Source organism: Triturus cristatus, chromosome 11 (genome assembly GCF_964204655.1).
Source record: "Triturus cristatus chromosome 11, aTriCri1.1, whole genome shotgun sequence".
Classification (NCBI taxonomy): domain Eukaryota; kingdom Metazoa; phylum Chordata; class Amphibia; order Caudata; family Salamandridae; genus Triturus; species Triturus cristatus.
In genome coordinates this window covers 1,018,602,702-1,018,625,095 of record NC_140594.1, presented here as the reverse complement: position 1 = coordinate 1,018,625,095, position 22,394 = coordinate 1,018,602,702, and the positions used below count along the sequence as shown (strand labels likewise).

General features: G+C 41.7%; 1 protein-coding gene across 3 annotated transcripts in view; it reads right to left on the bottom strand.

Moving 5' to 3' along the window:
• The window catches only part of LOC146785847 (maltase-glucoamylase-like), a 783,978-nt gene that overhangs the window by 143,916 nt on the left and 617,668 nt on the right, over window positions 1-22,394 (bottom strand). For all 3 annotated transcript variants that reach the window (XM_085635202.1, XM_085635203.1, XM_085635205.1), the window contains 3 exons: window positions 15,972-16,123; window positions 15,113-15,281; window positions 4,046-4,142 (listed from right to left, as the gene is read on the bottom strand). In XM_085635202.1, the coding sequence (XP_085491328.1) occupies window positions 4,046-4,142; window positions 15,113-15,281; window positions 15,972-16,123 (418 nt within the window). The remainder of the gene's footprint in view (window positions 1-4,045; window positions 4,143-15,112; window positions 15,282-15,971; window positions 16,124-22,394) is intronic.

Sequence of the window (22,394 nt, the reverse complement as noted above, 5' to 3'; positions counted from 1 at the left end):
CAAACTCGTGATCCTCTGGCTTGAAGATTGCACCGGCACATGGTGGGCCCTCTGAAAGACACGCTGGTGGCGGCAGGTGAGCAGTGAGGCCTAGGTGCGCAGGGAGGGCAATCACCGCTGGGCGACGGACGGGTCTGGGGACTAGTGGGCTGGGGTGCAGCAGGCGCACAGGATCACGCAGGCACCACCGATCACGGTGGTAGCCTCGTGGCAGGGTGAGGGGCGCATCCCTGGCAGACACACCCCTGCAGGCGATGACACAATGTGCGTCGGCGTAGAAGCCTTTCTTGGTCTCTGGCCGTTCCTGCACAGTGTGGGGGAAGTGAAGATGCTGGGGTATCAAGCTGATGATGGCATCCAAGACAGGTGTGAGGAACTTTGATAAGGCTGGCTGTAAGACTCCTTCGACTCTGGCAGTTGTTGGTTGGAAGGTACCAGGGGCCAACAAGTGCAGCACAGCCAGCAGCTTTGTCTGCGGAGGGATTTTGGTTGTCTGCTGTGTTGGTATCATCAGCCTGTGGGCAATGTGGGTGAGGATGCGGAGGATGGTTGTCCTTTGGAGCCTGTGGTGGGCAATGACATCCTCTGGCATTACGTTTGAGGCTGGTGCATTTTCGGAGGGTCTGCTGTCTTATTCTGCGCTGCCTCAGTGGTAGTCCGAGGGGTGGTTCTGGGGGTGGGGGTGGTGGCTGTGGGTGTTGTGGCCCTCTTAGGTCTGTAAGCTCCATGTCATCTGTGGGTCTTCAGATGTGCCTCTGGGCTGGGCTCACTTTCTACTGCAGGTTTTCGTCCTACTTAAGACCAGAAAAAAGCATCCCTGATGCTAACGTGCCTTATCGCCTGTTTTTGGCCTGCATCGCCGAACTGGCTGGTTGTTGAAAATATCGCAAAGTAGTGTTATAGTGAGTTTATGGACGGGATCGCCTACTCTGCATATGATAAGTGTTAGTTGTCACTGTCAGCCTTGGCGATGTATTTTAAGTGACAGCTATCACAGGTAAACTGATGATGTCGGCTATTAGCGCAGGCTTGTGAATGAGGCAATAATTTCCCATGCTGAATTCAGCTGTGGAGGGGTTAACAACTTTACTGAGCATTCAGTTCAGATGTCGATCTGATCAGACTGAGTCATACCTGACTTTAGTAGTTTACAAAGTCGACCAAATATGTTTATTTGTCTATAGATAGCTGGATAGGTAGGTAGATAGATAGCTGGATAGGTAGGTAGATAGGTAGATCGGTAGGTAGGTAGGTAGATAGGTAGACAGACAGACAGACAGACAGACAGACAGACAGACAGACAGACAGACAGACAGACAGACAGAGACAGACAGAGACAGACAGAGACAGACAGAGACAGACAGCAGTGTAATATGGTCTAATATTGCAACTAGGTGTTTGGTGATATCTTAAAGCACAAAGCCAAAGCTTTGTAAATTTCACCAGAATCCTAAGATCGCAATATAGGACCATATTACACCTGTTACTCATTCTATATATTAAAATTACATGTTCATTGTGGGATAGTCTAAAAATGCTTTTTTCTTCAGAGTTCGAATAACAATGGGCACTGATTGGAATTAGGTTGTTTAGGATTTTTACTGTCTTTCTCCCTTTCAAGGACAAATTATTAATTAAACAAGGGACAATGGTGAGTTCTATTAGACTTATACAATTTTGTATCTGCAACATTTATCACTTAATTATGGATTCACTACATTTACCACACAGTTTGCTCCATGATTTTAAAAGACATTGCATTTGGTGTGCCGAGTATGGTTGGTCTAGCTGTTGTGAGAGCTAGGGATTCTGGCCTTTATGATAACTTGACAATTTTAGTGATGTTTCGATTTTAATTTGAAACCATAGCTCTGCTTTGGCAGTATATTTAAGGGTTTTTTTTACATACGTTTACGTGTTGTGAGAAAGTGGTTATAAGATGAACGGGAATGAGGTCCACCACTGGTAATAAAGGCACTAACTTGTTAGATTCAGTAAAAAAGTTTCTGTAAGGTAAACATAAGTTCCACCCGTGGGAGCCATGGCACAGAGCAGACAGGCATAACTTAGAGAAAATGTGTACTATAGCTAGTAATGCCATAACAGTTAAAAAGTAAAAAACACACCCCAATAAAAATCTCACTCTATTTTACAAAACTTTAGAATATTTTAATGAGCAAAATTACATCTAAATATAAAAAAAAGGTAAAGGGGAACTAGAGATATGATTTTTTTTAAATGTCAGTAAAACTAGGGCCACAAATTGCCAATGGTAATCAAAGGTCACATTAGGACCACGACAAACCTTTTGGGAAACAGTCTCTGCACGTGCCTGAATCCCAGAAAAGGCAGATTTGGCCTTTTCTGGGATTCAGGCACATGCAGAGACCTATTTCTCTAGCTCAGAAATAGGATGCAGGGGTACAGATGCATACTTTCCGATCGGAAGCTTTTGGGTGCTTTCAAAATTAATTTTAGACTACACCTCTTTCCACTAACCAATTACTCAAATTGCACTGCAGTATTTAACTGCCTTTCTAAGGTTATATGTTTTTCTACTTATTCTACTAAGGGCCGGATGTACTAAAGAATTATTCTGGAAAGTTGTTAAAAATTGTGCACTGCTATATAGCAAATTTGGTTTCATTTACCTTTCGTAGTAATAGGTCAATTCACAATAATGTCATACCTTAGTGGGTCGCAACCCTTCCTACCTCATTAATACGAATGTGGTAGAGTGCAAGTTGTGACGCACTACGACTGTTTACAATAACAGGGATGGTGCCAATGGAAAGGTAAAGGGGCCACTTTGGGCCACGTACCTTCAATACCCTAGCTACTGAGGTCATGCTCTTACAGTTTCATAGTATGGGTAAGTTCCCTTTGCCAATCAAAATGGCAATAATTACATACAATGTTTATATATAAAAATAAGATCTTCTGGTAATTTGAAGAACATAAAAAAACCTTTTAGGAAAATATAGGTTTTTCTTTGTGTTTGTTGTGGTCAGCAGATTGCCATGCTTGTGACTGAATTTCAATAAAGAATTATATATTATTTTAATGTAGCATGGTTTCCGGAAAGAAATACTAGATGCATTTTTTTTTTAAAGTAAAACTTTTCTGAGCATTTCTTTAGATTTATCAGGGGTGCCAGGGATCACTGCCTACTTCTAAAAGATTACATTTTGAACATTCACAAATGGGAATGGGTCCCTTGGAGAACCCTTCTCCTTTGTGAATGACTTGCCAGTACTTTTCAGTAGTCTGTAACATATTAAGGTTTAGAGACCAGATTTTGGTCGCACAACATTAATACATCCCATTGTGAATCGCTGTTTTGAAGCAATGCCCTAAACTCGCCCGTTCCAAATAGCAATTTGTTCTGTAACCACATACCCAAATCGTGATTCAATAATGTTTTACTGAATCAAAATTTGAGTTTGATACATACCAAAATGCCGTTTTACAGTTGCGAAAGGGTTCGATTTTGTGAATTGGACCCATTGAGAACATTGCATTGTACACATGGTCCTAATACAACCGATCTCATGAAATGATGCCTATCAAAGAAGAAAATGTAATCTGTCACTTGATCAGAAAATAACATTTTCTTACAGAAAATGAGAAACCATTAGTGATGACCTACTACGTACAACCAGTATGATTGTCCTAATCAGTGCAACTTAAGTCTGTGGTTTCCGGTGCTCGGCACCAGCACTAATGAATTGTCAACACTGGGGCTTGTGACATTCTGCCACAAAGTGGCACTGTTTGGCTAATATAGAGATGACCACAACTAACAGTCAATTATTAATTCAGTATACCTGCCGCCCAAGCCATTCTCATAGCTTCAGGGGTCTGGAATAGCCTGATGTGTCATACTTGTAGGAGTGTGATGGTTAATAGCTGTGTTGGTAATGTTATTGACAGAGCTGGCAGGAGCAATGTGTGGTGCAAGCTTCAGTGGCCTTCTGACGAGAGCACCGGCACTTATTTTTTTTACAAATTAAAACCCGGCCCTAATAATGAAAGGCTTTCTTACCCATTGCATTGCTGTTCAGCAACAAGACTCCGTGGGCCTTCCCATCACTTTCCAGACCCATATAAAATGGGTGAACGCCATAGCTGTTCAATTTATACTGCAATGAAAAACATAAAATGAATGCTTACTATTGTACTCACTAATTGCAAATTCATGCATGTAATGGACACACCATAGTTGATACACACCACACACAGTTAAGGCATATTTCCTGTTTACAGATTTGTTAAACAATCATCAGTATACCTTCCTTGGTGACTCAAGCAATCAAACTTCTATACTTTAGTGTAACTTGAATCATATCTCCAACACACTAGCAAACAGCACTATGTAATGATCAGAGCAAACCCATCAAGAATGCTCAAAGAGGCCCTCCAGCGAATGGTGCCGCCATACATCTCAAAACCCCAGATGACATCATCAAACAATGCAGCATTCTAGAATGGCTGGTGCTGATGATTGTTGAAAGATGCTGGACTAGATAAAGAAAATTGTTTTTTTTTCTAAACTGGATGGATTTTAATTACATCAAATGGACTGCTAGGATCGCAGAAAGCATTTTGCAGATGTACAATTTTCACTAATGTGAATGGTCTTCTGCCCACAAATAAGGAATGTCTTTCATGCTGGACTGGACCAAAAACAGGCCTGGGCACAAATATAAAAGTGTCTATCATTGGCAAATCAGATAGCTAAAAAAGTTGCCAATGTTCTGCAAAATGGGCAATTTTGAACGTGTGGTATAGTGCTTTGCAAGATATGGAACATTGCATTCATATATGCTTACTGCAGGCAATGTTTGTGGTAACATCATGGAAATCCACAGTAAAAACCAGCCCACCAGACCATACAACAGGCCCACAAACAGCTAGAGAAGCGGCCTCACTGTGGTGGGCAATAAATCAGCTTCCGACTCTTGTTTCTTGTATTCTTCGTTATTTTAAAATCCTTAAAGAGCGGACCCGCAGGAGAGCGGCTGTTGCTCGATATGAAGATAGGTAGAAGACAAAGAGAGAAAGGATTCTATAATGCAGAGAGAAAGAATAGGTAAAGGAGAGAGAAGAAAGACTAGAAGAGAATGTTACACTCACACAAAGACCAGCCCTTCTGCCGCTGCCAGATAGCCCTTAGGGCCAGTCCGACCCGGATGCCAGGGCCGGCTTTAGGGCAGTGCAACCATTGCGGCCACACTGGGCGCTGACCTGTGGAGGGGGTGCTGACTTCAGGGGGGGGCAATAACTTATGATTGGAGAGATGAGGGGCACTTTTTCCCAGTGGTAGTGAGCGAATCCGAGGAGGCGGACATGGGGTGTGGGGGCATCAGAAATTATTGTTGCACTGGGCGCCACCAGCACTAAAGTCAGCCCTGCCTGATGCTATCCGAATATGCCAGGTTTTGATTACATTGCCACAGCCTTAGAAACCCATAGCTTCAGTAGAAAGCTCATGAATGCCAAAGAGGGGCTTGTGCATTCAGCTGATATTGTCAGTATGACTGCATGAATTATGCAGAATATAATACCATCAGTGTTGAGACTTGTGAAGAGCTGCAGGTTGGCTGCAGGTGTTTAGGACCCATCCACTCCTTCAATGGCTGTTGCACATGTCAGTCCCTAAGGTGATGTGGCACGTGATTGGAAACCGTGATTGTCAATTCCATGCTTGACAGATTTTATTTTATATGTCAGTAAGTAAATGGAGAGACTTTGAGGTTGCTGCTGAAAGAATTGCCAAATTGCTGCCCCTTATGTGAAGGGAGCCGATGTTCTGCTGTCAAAGAGAGATGGTATCTTTCCTCTCACCTGGATGGACTGTGAGGACCTTCACAAGGACATGCTGCCTGGAAAAAAAATACTCTGCACAAGTTTACAGGTTGTGTGTTTCCTGATCCAGTTAATTTGGATGGAACCTCATTGTTACCATGTATGGTTGAACTCTGAACCAAGAGTGAGAAGTGGGAAGACTACATGCAGTGCGGTAAGGCTGGTTCTGCAGTACATGAGGTCCCAAGCCCTCCAGGAGAGTCCCAAAACCTTCAAGGGGCCTGGTTCAGCCCAAGGCCAATGAATATCTCTGAGCTATGGAAGACGCGGGTGCCTGTCATCACACTCTGGAGGCGGGTTCCATCATTTTGCGTTAAGCCATTGGCTCCATGTGTACCGCTTGAGGCCATAAACACTATTCTGACCCGTCAGATCGTAAAGGGCATGTACGTTTGCATTATTTTAATCTAAATATACTGTGAGCAAATGTTCTGTAAAACTGACATTGAATTGCCCTTATGGATTGTTATTGAGGACTCTCATCATATTTATCTGTATAAAGTTCAATTTTCTTCGCATATTATAGGTAAGGCTTTGTTTATCAACCAGATTTGACCGTACACATCTGACCATGAAGTAAATATATTCCTAGGATACGCAAAACAATCAATATGACATTTAAATGCCATTACATTATGATTCTTTTATTGCCGGCATCCTAATCACATTACATACCACTAATGATTGAAAAATAATTAGTGAGAATGCATATTCATTAACCTCATTAAAAAGCGTGGTAATGAAAGAAAAGAAAGCTGTGCATCCGCACTAAACTGCTGTTGCAATAATTACATTCTTTCCAGCTGCTTCCTCAGTCTACACACACTATTCGTTCCGCAAAAGCATAAGTGAGGAACAACATGGTAGGAAAGAAACACTCCAAGGAAGAATTTTTACTTTCTCATTACTGTATTATTTTTTTATACAAACAATGTGTTTCTACTTGAATGAGCTTTTTGTTGATCTAAGATGCAGGTCATTAGAAGTATCTGGAAACGTTTTTGAAGAAACATACTCTAGTAGCACATTGGTCATGCATGAAGGGAAACAGAAAAAGGACAAATGCTAAAAGCATATGGTGGGAGGCACATTGGGGCATATTCACTAAATGCTGTACTATAATAGTACTAGAAATGTACTAGAAAGTACTACTCACAATACTACTCACAAACATATGTGTTCAGATTATGCCTCCACCCCTCCCATGGTTTTGTGTTCGGAGATCTCCACCACAACTCTGGAGTCTCCAAGCATGTTAGTATATGTTTTAGGAAAAATGTGGGAGGGACGGAGAGGGGTGGCTGGAAATGGGGAATACTTATTATTAAAGGGGAAAGTAGTAGGAAGGAGTTAGTACAGGTTTAGGGGGACTTGGCGGTATTGAGGGAGAGACGTGCACCCACCCATTATAGAGTAAGCCCCTTGCTATTTACAAACTATATTTCTAAAGTTACTACAGCCAAAAAGGGAGCCAAAAAAGTCACAAAACTGAGTTAAATTATGCCAGCTCAGAAAGGAAGTCCAGCTCCACAAATTGCCAACTACTCACTGGTAATGCAGCACCCTTCCGTAGAAAATAATGGAGGTAGGGACTGTTAAGAAATAATGTTACATTAAATGAAATTATTTAAAATAGTTAAATATGTAAACAAATGTAATTTAATGCAAATTATAAAAATAATACATATTTATCATTTAATGATAAAACAGGTTCAATAACATTTAATTTAAATATTAATTAAAACACATTATTTTTTTAAATATTAATGCATAATACAGACAATTTTTTTAAGTGGGAATTTATTTTTTAATGTGAACTTTTCAACTTCAGAGAAATCATTCTATGTTCATTTTATATATTTAACATGTAATTCAAAGTTAAATAAGCGGTTCTCTAGTATTTTCTGTTTTGTTCTATCATTATACGAAATGTTAACCTTATAATGTGTCCCAAAGAATAGCTTTACTACATTTTTTCAAGTTAAATATGTTTTTTTTACTCTTCTCTGTATTTTACCACAAGGAGACTCCACAGTCAATTGGAGATCTCCATCTGGTAAACCACAGGGAAAATTAAAACAATTTACTAAACTTCGGAAAACCTTTAAAAATTATTTTACGCTAAATGGTATTTTAAATTATGTATGAATATATGTTTTTTTAAATGTAGAACAAAAGGCAAAATGCTAAATCTTTATGTATAAAATCTTTAGTTAGTTTAATTTTTTTTAATTAAATCAAAATTATTTTTCTGAAGAAAATCCAAAAATACATTCTCATCTCACGGAATATTTTTAATTATAATTTCAATTATTAAAATTGGAGAATCAAATTAATTCAATGTAATTTAATTATATTTTATTGGATATTAATATTATATTAATGTTTATATTCAAAAGACATTGTTGAAATGTTTCACAATTAAATAATATTCATTCAGTTTTATTTATTTACTTTGATAACACTGAATTTATTTTGAATTATTTGAAATAATTTCATTTTATTTAGCATTATTTCCTATGGGCTTTTATAGGCCTCCATTATTTTCTATAGCAGAGTGTTGTAGTATCATTGATTGGCCCTGTGTGATGCTGTTGCCATTTGGCGGCAGTAGTTTAGACTTGAAATTTGTGCTTCCTCCCCTTTTTCAGAGGATGAAGATATGTAAGTTTACATTTTTGAGTAACTTTACACTTGGATTTTTTTAAATAGCCAAAACTAGTAAAGTTATCCAAAAGTGTAAGAGTACAGTTGCAAGTGCACCTTACTCACAAGTGTAACCTACCTTTCTGAAAAGTTTAATTTACTGTGACTGTGGGTCTCATTCACAAAGATTTTCTATGAGTTGGAGTGGCTTACTCATATAGTAATTCTTTCTTACTCATGAAAATCAGAAAAAGCTAGGAGTACTAGAAGAGTAAGTCAAAGTTAAATATTTATGAATCAGACAAATTGTATATATTTTACATGAAACCTATTCACAACATCATACGTGGAATAAAGTATTCCTGTCGTTCATTATATGAATACTGCAAGTTAACAAGGAGTTCCATGACTATATAAAGGCCACCAACGAAATCAAAGGCCACATTTCTTGATAGGGTCATGGAACTACAATTTACATGACCTTTATATTCTTTTAATGTACAACAGAGGGTATTTTATTCCTTGTACTACATGGAAGATGGAGATGAAGAATGTGTAGTTTTTGCCAAAATATATTAAAATCAATTTGATGTAAATGAGATTAAAACAATATTGAACAATATTGTGTTGCAAATGGTAGACTCGGTCTTTGCTGTTATGACCTACATCTTGAGGAAAAATAAACTCTTTCCTGCTAAACGCTTTTCATATTAGAAAATCGTTTTGGAAAAACGTATCAGAAGAAAGAAAAGCCAGTTCATGTTTGCCCTGTTTAAATTACTGCTGCAATTCTGCTCCAAGACCTGCCCTTCACCCTTGCTGCTGCATCTGGCAGCAGGCACTGTAGCGCTTTAATGTTTCTTTATTACATATGGCAAGATGCGTCACAAGTAGCCCGTACAAAGGAATCAGGACAAGAGCTATTGTTAGATTTGGGGGTCTCTAGTTGGCATAGGTAGGTACCTGTGACAAATAGGGACCCTTGCGTCTAGTCAGGGTAAGGGGGTACACTCCTAAAATAACCCCTGCTCACCCCCTTGGTAGCTTGGCACAAGCAGACAGGCTTATCTCAAAGGCAATGTGTAAAGCATTTGTGAACACATACAGTAATCAAGTGACAACACCACAGATGGACACCACACAGGTTGTATTATAAAAATAAGTGTCTTTTATACAGGCTTAACACAAGACCACAAATGACAAACAAAATGCACATACAAATAAATTACTCCTCCTTTAGAAATTTCTCTTGTAATTCTTTTTGGCCAAAATAAACTGGTAGGGTTCAAAGCTCACTGTAGGAACGATCCTGGTTATTAGCACTGTTCCCTCTTGTAATGCTCTTTTGTACGACTTGGATTAATGCCACCAAGTCACCCTTTAAATGCTCCTTCGTTCCACTCTGTTTTAAATGCCACCAATTCACCCTTTAAACTGGCGCGAGTGCGCGTTGATGCAGGCAGAGTTCCCAGGCAACCAGCGCCCCACACAGCCTGCCGACAGTGCACTCGGTGAGCTCCCTCGAGGGACCGGAGCGAGTTACCTGAAGGGCTTGTGCTGGGCAGTCCGGGCGGCTCAATGGGGCTTCCCAGCCAGGCAGGCTCCTTCCCCTTGACTCTCCCTGGCCTCCGGAGCAGTTCTTCTGGTCCCGGCCGAAGCGGGGGAAGCCCTCGGGATTCGACCAATGGGAGCGCGGCATGCCAGTGATGCACCAGAACTCCTGGGTGGCTGGAACCAATCCCAGCGTGGCCCTCCGATGCCGGTGAGGGGAAACCCTGGAGGCTGGGGCCAATCCTAGCATGGCACGATGGTGACGTCAGCAGGCCTCGGGCCAGCGGCGGTGAAGCGTTACCACGGCTCCTCTCTCCACAGCTGACCCGGCATCTGGCTTTTTAGCTCGAGAGGCAGCGGTGATTACAACGGGCAGTTACACAACACGCTAGGCAAATGGGGGCCGATGGTGAAGAGATACCGGCCCTCCGTGCGTGTTTCTTGTCGCAGGTGGCTTCCCTTGTGTGCCGACTGCACACCGAAGACAGACCACCCACAGGCACCGCTGTGTGCCGATCGCACACCGAGTCCCCGGATCACACGGGCGGCAGTTTGCACCACAAGCACCGGCTGTGCGCAGAGACACGCACACAGCAGTTAGTAGTATGTTTCCTTGGGAACCTTGGTATCCCTGCGTTCCCAACAGGAGGCCAGCTCGTCTCAGGCCCTTAGAGATTTCCTTTTTCATAAGGGGACACAGCACACAGCAACCAGTCCTTCTCCTTTCCATGGCAGAATAGCAACTGCAAGTCAGCCCCAGAGCACACAGCAAGGGCAGTCCCTCTTCTTAGTTTCAAGCGCTCTTCTCCTTGACAACGTTTTGCCTTACTTCCAGGATTGATCTAAAGTTCTTGGGTCTGGGTCCCCCTTTTTACACACAGTTTCTCTTTGTTCTCTGAAGGCAGAGAGGCCTTTGCCTAGTCAAAACCAGTTCTGGTCAGTCCTGGAGCACTTTGTTCACATGGCTCCTTCTTTCCCTTGATAGTGTAGGCCAGGGCCATCAGACGCACCACGGGAAGTGGAGCCAGCATTGTGGAGGGAAAGCACAGTCCAATTCAGGTCCCAGGTGCAACTCCTCTCACTCATCTACATGGATATTTCTCTATTCAGCCCTGTGCTGACTCACCCTGTCTCTGGGAATTCCCCAGCCCCCTGGAATTCCCCAGCCCCTGTCACTGAAACTCCAGACAAGGAATACACAACCTATCAGAGGCAGGCCTGGATGGTTAGACAAGAAAATCCCTACTTTCTAAAAGTGGTATTTTCAAACACAGAGTGGCCGATTCCGATTCGGGTCGGAAAGCACGCCGACCGAGCCGGATCTGGAGTGTTTTCCGACCGAGCCGGAGTCCTGTAGTCTGACCGAGCGAGTACGATGCGGCCGTATGCTGCCGGACTCGGTTCAGTCGGACTCCCATAGAAGTCAATGGGAGCCGGTCGTACGACGCGTACATGGTCTCCCATTGACTGAATGGGTACGTCTCGCGCAAGGGCGCCCCCTACAGTGGGTACGCGTCGTGCCATCCGCACCATACATGCCTGTGCTGGTGGGACCCTTGGGTCTCCCCCAGTGTCCGAGTCTTAGGGCTGCGGGTGACAGGGGGTCCGACGCGGACCCCCAAAGGCAACCACCTGGACGATTTGCAAGCCGGACACTCCAGCTCGCACAGGCTGTCTGACGCGTGCATCGTACTGGCTCAGTCGTGAATCGCATCCATTGCATGCCACAGTTAGCTTACGACCGAGACGTACGGAGCGGTTCGGACCCAGAAACGACTCGGTCGGTGAATTTCATGTAGCTCGCATCATACTTGCTCGCTCGTACAGCTGTACGAGTCGACTGGAAAACATGCGTACGGCTCATAGTTTTTCCGGCCGGGTCGCGTTCGGTGCACTTCCGACCCGGATCGAAATCAGCCCCAGAATGTTAAAACCAACTTCACTAAAAGATGCATTTTATCATTCTGAGTTCAGGCATTCTAAATTCAAATTTCTACCATGTTCCCTAGGATATAAGGATTATATAGGATTATAAGATGTAATAATCAAACTGCCCATTCTGGCCTATGGGGAACAGAAGCCTTGCAATAGTGAAGAACGAAAATGGCTGTAATTCACTATTAGGACATGCCACACACACCAGGGCATGTCCTACCTTATACTTACAACGCACCCTGGCCTTGGGCCTACCATAGGGGTGTCTGATATAAAGAAAAGGGGAGGTTTAGGGACTGGCAAGTGGGTGCACTTGCCCAGTCAGCATGGCAGTACCAGACTGCACACAGGCTCTGCAATGGCAGGCCTTAGACACATTTTTTCAGGCTGCTTCTTTGGGTGGCACAACCAGTGCTGCAAGCCCACCAGCAGCATTTTGATTACCAGTCCTGGGCACTCCTGGTGCACTGTACTAGGGTCTGACTGGTAGACCAACCCAGCCAATCATGGAATCACTAATTCATACATCAGTTTACAATAGGGAGAGCATATGCACTTTAACACTGATCAGCAGTGGTAAAGTGCCCAGAGTCATAAAACAGCCAACAACAGGTTAGAAAAAATACAGGAGGAAGGCAAAAAGTTCAGGGATGACCCTGCAAAAAGGGCCAAGTCCAACAGCTATCATACCTGGATTACAGGATCCCATGTATTATTCACTGTATATTCATGTGTTGTGTGTAGATATTGGTGCAACATTGAACATTTCAATACAAGCTGTTATTCCATTTGGCCAACCTAAATAGATATTCATCAGCATAGTACCCATGAAATGTCTCTTCGACTGAACTGCAGAACCCCCACCCAGTTCCCTGAGACTAACGGGTGATTAGCTGCGCCCTATAAGAATCCTGTTTGATTGATTGATTGTCACAATGCAAAGCAGGTTAACAAAGATGAATATATATTTTTTTTATGACTTATGTAGTTATTATGAACGGGTTCAAGAAGGCATCATATGTGAATACAGACTTTTGAGTATTCACAAACTGGGACTCGTGTATAACAGCTACTGACATGGCCCATATTTCACACTAGAGCAATCTGCTTCTGAACAAGGCTTCTGTGTTTATGTACATCTGTGACAGCAGAAACAGCAGCAGCTCAATGATATCTACATATTTGTTAATGGAATATAGGACTGCCAGATTCATGAAGCATCCCCTGTGCAATCAACATTATTGATGAGCATATCTAGGCAGGGCTCATAATGGGATCATTGCTACATGTATATGAAGCAATTAGAAAAGAACTGCATAACTTGAGTTTCTCAGATAAATGAAATAATATTGTGTTTTTCTTCTACTGTTGCCTTTTTTATCTTTCTCCCTTGGGCTATAATTTGTTGTTTTGAGGCATGGCAGGAGAAGAGAACACATGTCAGGACAAAACCATTTAGAGGATATAGATCACTAAAAGTAAATAAACCTGTTGTTAGGTTAAAGATGAAATGTAACCCAGACAGAATTTATTACAGGGATATAGCACGTTTAGCTGCTTTGTCCAAGTTTGTGTAATATTCACATACTTATTTTTGCATTCGTCTTGTGGGCTGTAGTCTATTATCACAGATGAGCAGTGACATTTCATCAGTGAAAATTATTTAATGGCTTTTGATAAATTTCTCTAGAGACACATTTTCTTTTGTATTAAAGCCATATAGCATCAGTATAGGTTTTATTGTGCAAGGTATTTTAAAGTTGCAAAGGCTGTAATACAAACAATCAAGAGAGCCTGTTACCACACAATATGTTTTTTTCTTTTTGGTTCTTAAAATGGTTTTGCACCCTTGTCCAAATCTCGAAACTGAGGGGGCATGAAAGATGGGTAACCTGTCTATTTGTGACTTAGAATGAGATGTGTTAATGTTTTGTGAACTCAAGTTTGGTGGCAAATATTGATCAGGTACTAACACCTCTATGAGGTGAAATCTGATGCTCTAAGGGAAGTTGACCCTTTTTGACACTTTCCTCTTTGGGAATTTGATAGTGGCCTGGTGGGCAGGAGGCAGTCGTCAAAAAGAATCCCTCATGTTTTCCAAAGAGGAAACACTTCTTTAAACCAGCCGTGCTCCGTTTAATGGGCACAGCCACTTTAAAAAACAAAGGTTTCTGATTTGGGACGACACACGCCTACAATTCACTGCAGCCCTCAATTCCTGCATTTGCAGCCAATCAAAGGGAGTTTAAACCTGTGACCTGCCTATTTAATATTCAATTCCCAGTTTGTTTTTTAATTGTCTTCAAATGTGGCATTATACATCCTGGCCCTAATTTATGTAAGGCTTACTCCACCGCTGGGCAACTTTTTTGTGATGCTGCAGTGGCTTAATCAATGTGCCATACTGCACCCTTTCTACAAAGTAACGCATCTAGGCAGATGCGTCACTTTGTGAAAACCTGTGCTAGATTATACCTGCGTCAGGTACAATGTATGTAGGGATGGGGTTCACATATAAAAAAAGCCTTGTAAAAGTGGTGCAGCATAATCTCTGACATATCACTGTGCCACTTTTATGACGTGACTACATCAAATAACTTACGCCTGCTTCAAGAAGAATTTTCACTCGGGACTCGCCCATGGGTATTGACACATTGCTGGAGTTGCGTCAGTTTTCTGACTCACTCCAAAAATGCGTCATTATAGTGCCAACAGATACATCAGGATTACCGACGTATCTGTTGACTCCCGTAGTGTAAATATGGCGCATCAACAGTGTCACAAGGAGAGTGCAATGAAAAGTGACGCATTGCTGTTTTCCCCAGCTATGCACCACTTTTCATACAAGGCCTCCAAAGAATTGGATAGAAATATTTGTCACTTCTCCATGTAAGACTTTGACTTGTCAATGTATGGTTTCACTCTACATTAACAAGTGTTGCACTAGGAATGGAGGAAACACCACTTTAAAACAGCATATTGTAGGTAAGGCAGATCAGTGTCAAAGGAAACACATCCAAGAAACATCTGTGATATATGGATTTATGACACTGGCCTACATGAATAATATTGATATCATAATTTCTAAATACTGTACACAAATTTTACTCACACCAGGAGGTTGGTCCTTTGAAAACATTCCCCACGTGTTCCAATCCAAATCTTGTCTAAATGTCTTGTGCTCATTTTCTCCAAATCCATATATATACTGTGAGGGCAAGCGAGTTGAGATCTGAATAAACATATCACTGAAGGTGAATCCAGGTAGCTGAGAGTCCCATCTGTAATATAATTGTTTCAAAAGAGACATTAATGTAACCAAGATAAAACTGACATAGTATCATGTTGGGGTTAGCACAGGAGAGTGAAAAACAAGGATTACAACTAATTTGTATTCGGATGATAGGACAAAGAGGGTAAAATACTTCCAGTAATTCTCAGAGTTATCCTAGTTCAGTGCATGCACATTTTCCTCCTTTCTTGCACAGAAACTCCGGATGGATCAGTTGAAAATATGGGAGGTCATAAGCAGTGCATTGCGGGGGTGTAAGTTATAGCTGGCTCAGATAAAACTGCTGAATTTTACTGTTTTAACTTGTATGTGTGAAATCTGAAGCTAACTATAATGCATTTCTAAGGTTATTTTTAATTCTATTTCCTAATTATAGCACACCCATAACCTTTGGATTATCAACACACACACACGTTTGATGAGTCTCTAAAACACACAAGCTAAACACACCACAACAAATCTTTCCCATGTCAGATAATGGAGAGGAACACAAACATGTTAAAAGGGCAGATTTATGAGGCTCTTAAATGAATAATATGTTTTTTTTTAGGGCATGATGTTTTGATTCTGAATGCCAGAGTATACTTTTAGGTCAGTTTTAATTTCAAAATCTTTAACTTTCATTGTCAATTGCACCCATTTAATTTACAAGATCATAACTATATGTTTTTTCACTTACATGACCTTCCCTGTGCTTTTTCTCCTGATTTGAATTCCAAATGGCTTGTCCACAATTGTGACATCATAGAGTCTTGCTGCTGTGCCCGATGGGTTGCTGGGGGTATTCAGTGGCACTGGAACTTCATACCTTTTAATATTTGGATCATATATCTAAATAGAGAAAAGGGTATTTATTGAAAATGAACTGGAAAACCATCATTACTTTTTTCCTTAAAAGGTAGATACATGGACACTAAACAGTGGTGGTCGGTACTGTGGAGCGAAGGTTCACTTGCACTTGCCATTGTAAAGAGATTTTTATTTGCTGATAACATTTGATTCTAAAGATGTATTTGCATAAAACATGGCAACCCATCAACTCAGTGAGCTACGCTTTGGCATGGCAAGTTCCATGAAGGCTCATCTTCAAGAACAAATATAGGGGGCAGTGAAAATGTGTATGATTTATCATTTTAGTTCCCATAGGAAATTCTAATGGAAGTTGAGCTAAAATTGTCATGGTCATAGAACTTTATTTCAAAAGTGTGTGTTTTTTTAATTTGCTGCAAATTCTTTTTATTTGTGCAATATTTGTGTTTAAAAAGCTACCAGGCAAGATTTATAGGGTTAACACTAATCCATATTTTTGCTAAAACTCACTGTAATGACATTTTGATTTTAGTTTACTCAATGTAATTGGCTGGGAGCACTCAGGGCCACAGTTAGAGATTTGTAAGAGAGCTCTGTTCCAATGGAAGCAACGGTACAGTGAGGTGGATGCTGTCTATTGCTGGTCCATGCTTACAAATGGAAAACAGTCACTCATTTCATAATTCATGGCCTTAATCAGGGATTTGGGGGAGTGCACTAATGGCAGCAAATGTAGGGTGAGTGAGGGGGGTGTCCAATGCAGGTTTATGAACACACCCCACAAATCTACTGTCATTATTTCAGCATGGTTGTACCACACAGTGCCTTCAAAAAGAGATGAAACTCAAAACCCAAACAAAATCTCATGGTTCATTTAAGAACCTGGAATGGACGCCTTGCTATGTAGGAAAGGTAGAATAATGTTGCACAGTAGGAGGACATAAATAGGTACAGTACAATTATATCAAAACACAGTACAGTAGCACAATGAGACAGCAAGGGAACCTGCTGCACTCTGTTGTGTAAAAGGGAGAGAGCAGAAATCCTCATATTTACAAAGATCTGGAGCATTTCAGCTCTCTCCAGGCTCTGGCACAGTGCTGCCAAGAAACACATCCACGAAAGTTAGTAAGCCTCAACCTATTCCATTCTAAGAAATCAAAGAAGTATTTACCTGTTTTCTCATTTAAATATTTTTAAGATATTCAATCATGTATTGGACAGTCAGTCACAACATCTTCCTACTTATGACGATTCTGGAAGATCAAAGTTGAAGGAAAGACTGTCTCTTTTCACTTTAGAGACTTGAAAACTGTTGAGAGAGAAGCACTCCGAAAAAAGTCAGTCCCTCGTGTTTTGAATATTTCCTGGTTGTGCAACCCAAAAGCACTACCATGGCTACTTCTATCACCTGAGAAGTAATCAGTTGCTCCACTATTGTCCACAAGACCAAATGCACCCTCTCTCAAAAAAGCTTCATTAATCTTTGAGATGGTTCCTAACTAATTGCCAAGTGTTGGCCTCCCAAGCCATAGCACATTTGTGTGGAAAGTATTAATGTTTCAGCTTCAGAAACACATTGTATAGCATCAGTGCATGGAGAGTCACAAATCATTACTGTGGACATCCATCTTGTGCTGTTTTTATTCAAGGTTATGTACCTGCAGCCACTGAAGCACTTCACATATCCTCCATGATCTGTCAGTCACTCATTGTAATTCTCCTGATATGCCATTTAAAATAAGACGCCTTTGAATGTAATTCTGTCAGTATTATTAATTTATAATGTCTTAGACTTATTGTGGTCAGTTAGATGGTAACCTTTCAAAAGATTGATCATTGGACTGTGGAGTCCCATGAAGGATCATGTTCACCCTGCAACTTTTTAACTGATTTGCTGTATAGATTTGCTGTTTCACTGAAAAGGGAATGACAAACAGATATATTTACATTTTTAGAATCTTTGTGATGAATATCACTCACTTTGGAATCTATGAAATATGCAGTTGTATGACTGGACTTAAGATGCTAAGTTATCCATTGCCAATTCTGAAGTGATGATGCTGGAATCATGGCTGATGTTATCACCTATCTTAAATCGCAAGGCTCCACAGATTTACAATAATGCTACCCACATGGCATGTAATGTCAGAAAATTTGAAAATATTGTGAATGACCTCTGTTCCTTGCTTTGTCAACCAGCTACCTAGAACACTGTGTTGATGCATTGCAGTTGGTTTACAAATGCATTAATGGACTAACACAGTTTACCTGCTGGAAAACAATATTCCAGTATTGATCTGTACAAACTTGAGATCAGTTAGCCTAAATCAATTGGCCACCTACATCATAAACATTAATGATGTATATTGCAAAATATGACTCACTATGTTTGGAGGCCATCACAGAGATAGTGGTCTGCTGGTGCCAGAAGGCCAAGTCTGTAATTGCTTTTGAATAAAGCACACTTTTTAAAGGAAATGTATATATAAATATATTTAGCCCGTTTGAAAGTTTGCAGTGGTCTTCTGGACCACTGCCTACTGTTAATTAGTTTTTTTTACATTCACAAAGTAGAGGGATCCCAAGAGGACATCTTCTCTTTCATGAATAGATGTCAGTAAAATGATAATGTTCTGCGTCCTGATTTTGTTTGCAAAACATTGATAAATATAATACAAATTCAGCATTTGAAAGGGATGTCTACAACATGCCCGTTCCTCATACCCACATATTTTAATAATTACAAACGCTAAATTCGACCAATAAATACTTATTACAACTGGCCCATGCTTACGATTCCAATTAAATTTTCATTCACAGGTACTAATAGTTTTACTGAGTTGCAGTCTGCAGCTTATACAAAAGTGCATAACTCGAAAAATAATGCATGCTAGAGTGCAATAAGAGGCTATATCAAGAAGACAAGAAGAGTTGAATTGGCTCATTGGACAGTTCAAGTAGAAAACAGAGAGAAGTAATCGATGCTCACTGTTTTTGACGTGTGTTGTTTTTATTTCTTGATTTAACTCAAAGAAATCATGGGCCCTATTATACATAAGGCGCACTTTCCCTGTTTGCGCCCTGGCGCACCTTAAAACAGGTACGCCAGTGCAAACAGAGAAAGCATGCCCTGTTACATAGAATGCGCTGCCCCCAGGGCAGCCACAAACTCATGCTGCCCAGTGTGAGTGCATGCAAGTGCAGAAGCAGCCGCTCCATGTTTCACTATGCAAGCGGCATACCGCCTGCATGTTTAATGGGGATTAGAGACCCCCTTGCAGGTGGGTGCAGTCACTGACTGCACCCACCGGCAAGGGGATGTCTGGGGGTCCAAAGGACTCAATTTTCCCCTTCCAGAGGGCTGCTCTCAGGGGGCGTGCTGACAGTGCACCACCTTTTAGGTGGCACAATGTTAGTACACTTTGTGAGCACTACTTTGCCTTTGCGCCAGTGTCTGCAATACGGTGCATAGGCAAATGGATTCCCAGACTGACAGGGTCAAAAAGGCACCACGAAAATCACCAACCTGGACTTACCCCAAAGACGTGCCAGAAACTGGGGAACCAGAGCAATTGGAAGGAAGGCATACAACAGGCGATTGGGCCAGGGTCCATCTACCCCTCAGGCCCCCACCTGAGGAGCCCAACAACAAAACTGAGGAACCTGAGCATTGTGCAAGGTAGCAAAAAGATCCAGGAAGGGTGCACCAAATCTCCTGCACACTTGCTGAAACATCTCTCTTGTCAGACACAGCTTGGGAGAGGAAGGGAATAACTAGATGACGGCATCCACCACCTCATTGTCCACCCTCGAACATACACAGCTATCAGGGACAGAAGGTGTTGCTTCACACGAACAAAGGCTGAGCCACTGCATCGAGGGACTGAATCCCGTCCTGATTGTTCAAATACGCCACAGTGACCTGGTTGTCAGAATGCACCACCAAGTGGCTTCTCTCCAGCAAGGCCTGATATCCCCCAACAGCTGTGAAAACAGCCATCAGCTTCATCCAATTTTAGGACATCTGCCCCTCCCTCAGAGACCAGCGGGTGTGCAACGACCTGCACCCCAGAGTCACACCCCAACTAAACGCGCTTGCATCTGTCATCAACACCAACGGGGGGGGGTCGGGCTGCAACAGTACACCCTGCTCCAGAGCGAAAAACAGACTCCACCATTCCAGATGCTGGCAAACTGCCGGAGACAAAGGAATCACTAGATCGAAGTTGCCGGAACAAGGATCCCACACAGACAGCAGATACAGCCACAGAGGGCGGGGTGAAACATGGCCCAAGGCACCAGAAACACAGATGACGACATGTACCCCAACATCTGCAACCTAGAATATACAATTTAAAATGAGATGCCTTTGAAAGTAATTCTGTCATTTTTATTCACTTATTATGTCTTAGACTCATTGTGGTCAGTTAGGTGGTAACCTTTCAAAAGATTGATCATTGGACTGTGGAGTCCCATGAAGGATCATGTACACCCTGCAACATTTTTTAACTGATTTGCTGTATAGATTTGCTGTTTCACTGAAAAGGGAATGACAGACAGATATATTTACATTTTCAGAATCTTTGTGATGAATATCACTCACTTTGGAACTAATGAAAGATGTAGTTGTATGACTGGACTTAAGATGCTAAGTTATCCATTGCCAATTCTGAAGTGATGATGCTGGAATCATGGCTGATGTTATCACCTATCTTAAATCGCAAGGCTCCAACAGATTTACAATACTGCTACCCACATGGCATGTAATGTCAGAAAATTTGAAAATATTGTGAATGACCTCTGTTCCTTGCTTTCTCAACCAGCTACCTAGAACACTGTGTTGATGCATTGCAGTTGGGTTTCAAATGCATTAATGGACTAACATAGTTTACCTGCTGGAAAACAATATTCCAGTATTGACCTGCACAAACCTGAGATCAGTTAGCCTAAAGCAATTGGCCACCTACATCTTAAACATTAATGAGGTATATTGAAAAATATGACTCACTATGTTTGGAGGCCATCACAGAGATAGTGGTCTGCTGGTGCCAGAAAGCCAAGTCTGTAATTGCTTTTGAATAAAGCACACTTTTTAAAGGAAATGTATATATAAATATATTTAGCTTGTTTGAGAGTTTGCAGTGGTCTTCTGGACCACTGCCTACTGTTAATTAGTTTTTTTTACATTCACAAAGTGGAGGGATCCCAAGAGGACATCTTCTCTTTCGTGAATGTGTTACTACCTCCTTTGAGATGTCAGTAAAATGATAATGTTCTGCGTCCTGATTTTGTTTGCAAAACATTGATAAATATAATACAAATTCAGCATTTGAAAGGGATGCCTACAACATGCCCGTACCTCATACCCACGCATTTTAATAATTACAAACGCCGAATTTGATCAATAAATACTTATTACACCTGGCCCATGCTTACGATTCCAATTAAATTTTCATTCACAGATACTAATTTTATTACTGAGTTGCAGTTTGCAGCTTATACGAAAGTGCATAACTAGAAATATAATGCATGCTAGAGTGCAATAAGGGGCTATATCAAGAAGACAAGAAGAGTTGAATTGGCTCAGTGGACAGTTCAAGTAGAAAACAGAGAGAAGTAATCGATGCTCACTGTTTTCGACTTGTGTTGTTTTTATTTCTTGATTTAACTCAAAGAAAACATGTGCCCTATTATGCATAAGGCGCACTTTCCCTGTTTGCGCCCTGGCACACCTTAAAACAGGTGCGCCAGCGCAAACAGAGAAAGCATGCCCTGTAACATAGAATGCGCTGCCCCCAGGGCAGCTACAAACTCATGATGCCCTGTGTGAGTGCATGCAAGTGCAGAAGCAGCCGCTCCATGTTTCACTGTGCAAACGGCATACCGCCTGCAAGTTTAAAGGGGATTAGAGATCCCCTTGCAAGTGGGTGCAGTCACTTGTGAGCACTACTTTGCCTTTGCGCCAGTGTCTGCAATACGGCGCAGAGGCAAATAGATTCCTTCATTTGCATGGGGCATGCCCCCATGCAAATGAGGGAAGGCCCTCTGAAGATAGCGCTGACGCTTTATGTGCCCCAGCACTATTGGTATTACAGAAGGATCTGCACAAGCGTCTGCAACCCCTTCTGCAATACCAAAGTGCCCCGGGGGTTCGCAAAGCAGCCGCAAACGTCCGTTGCACCCCGGGGCACTTAGTGTAATACGGCCACATATGTCTTTTCATCTCAAATGTAAAACATGGGTGCTCATTTGTGCTCTAAGTCAGTGCAGCTATTTGTGAAACCGGCCA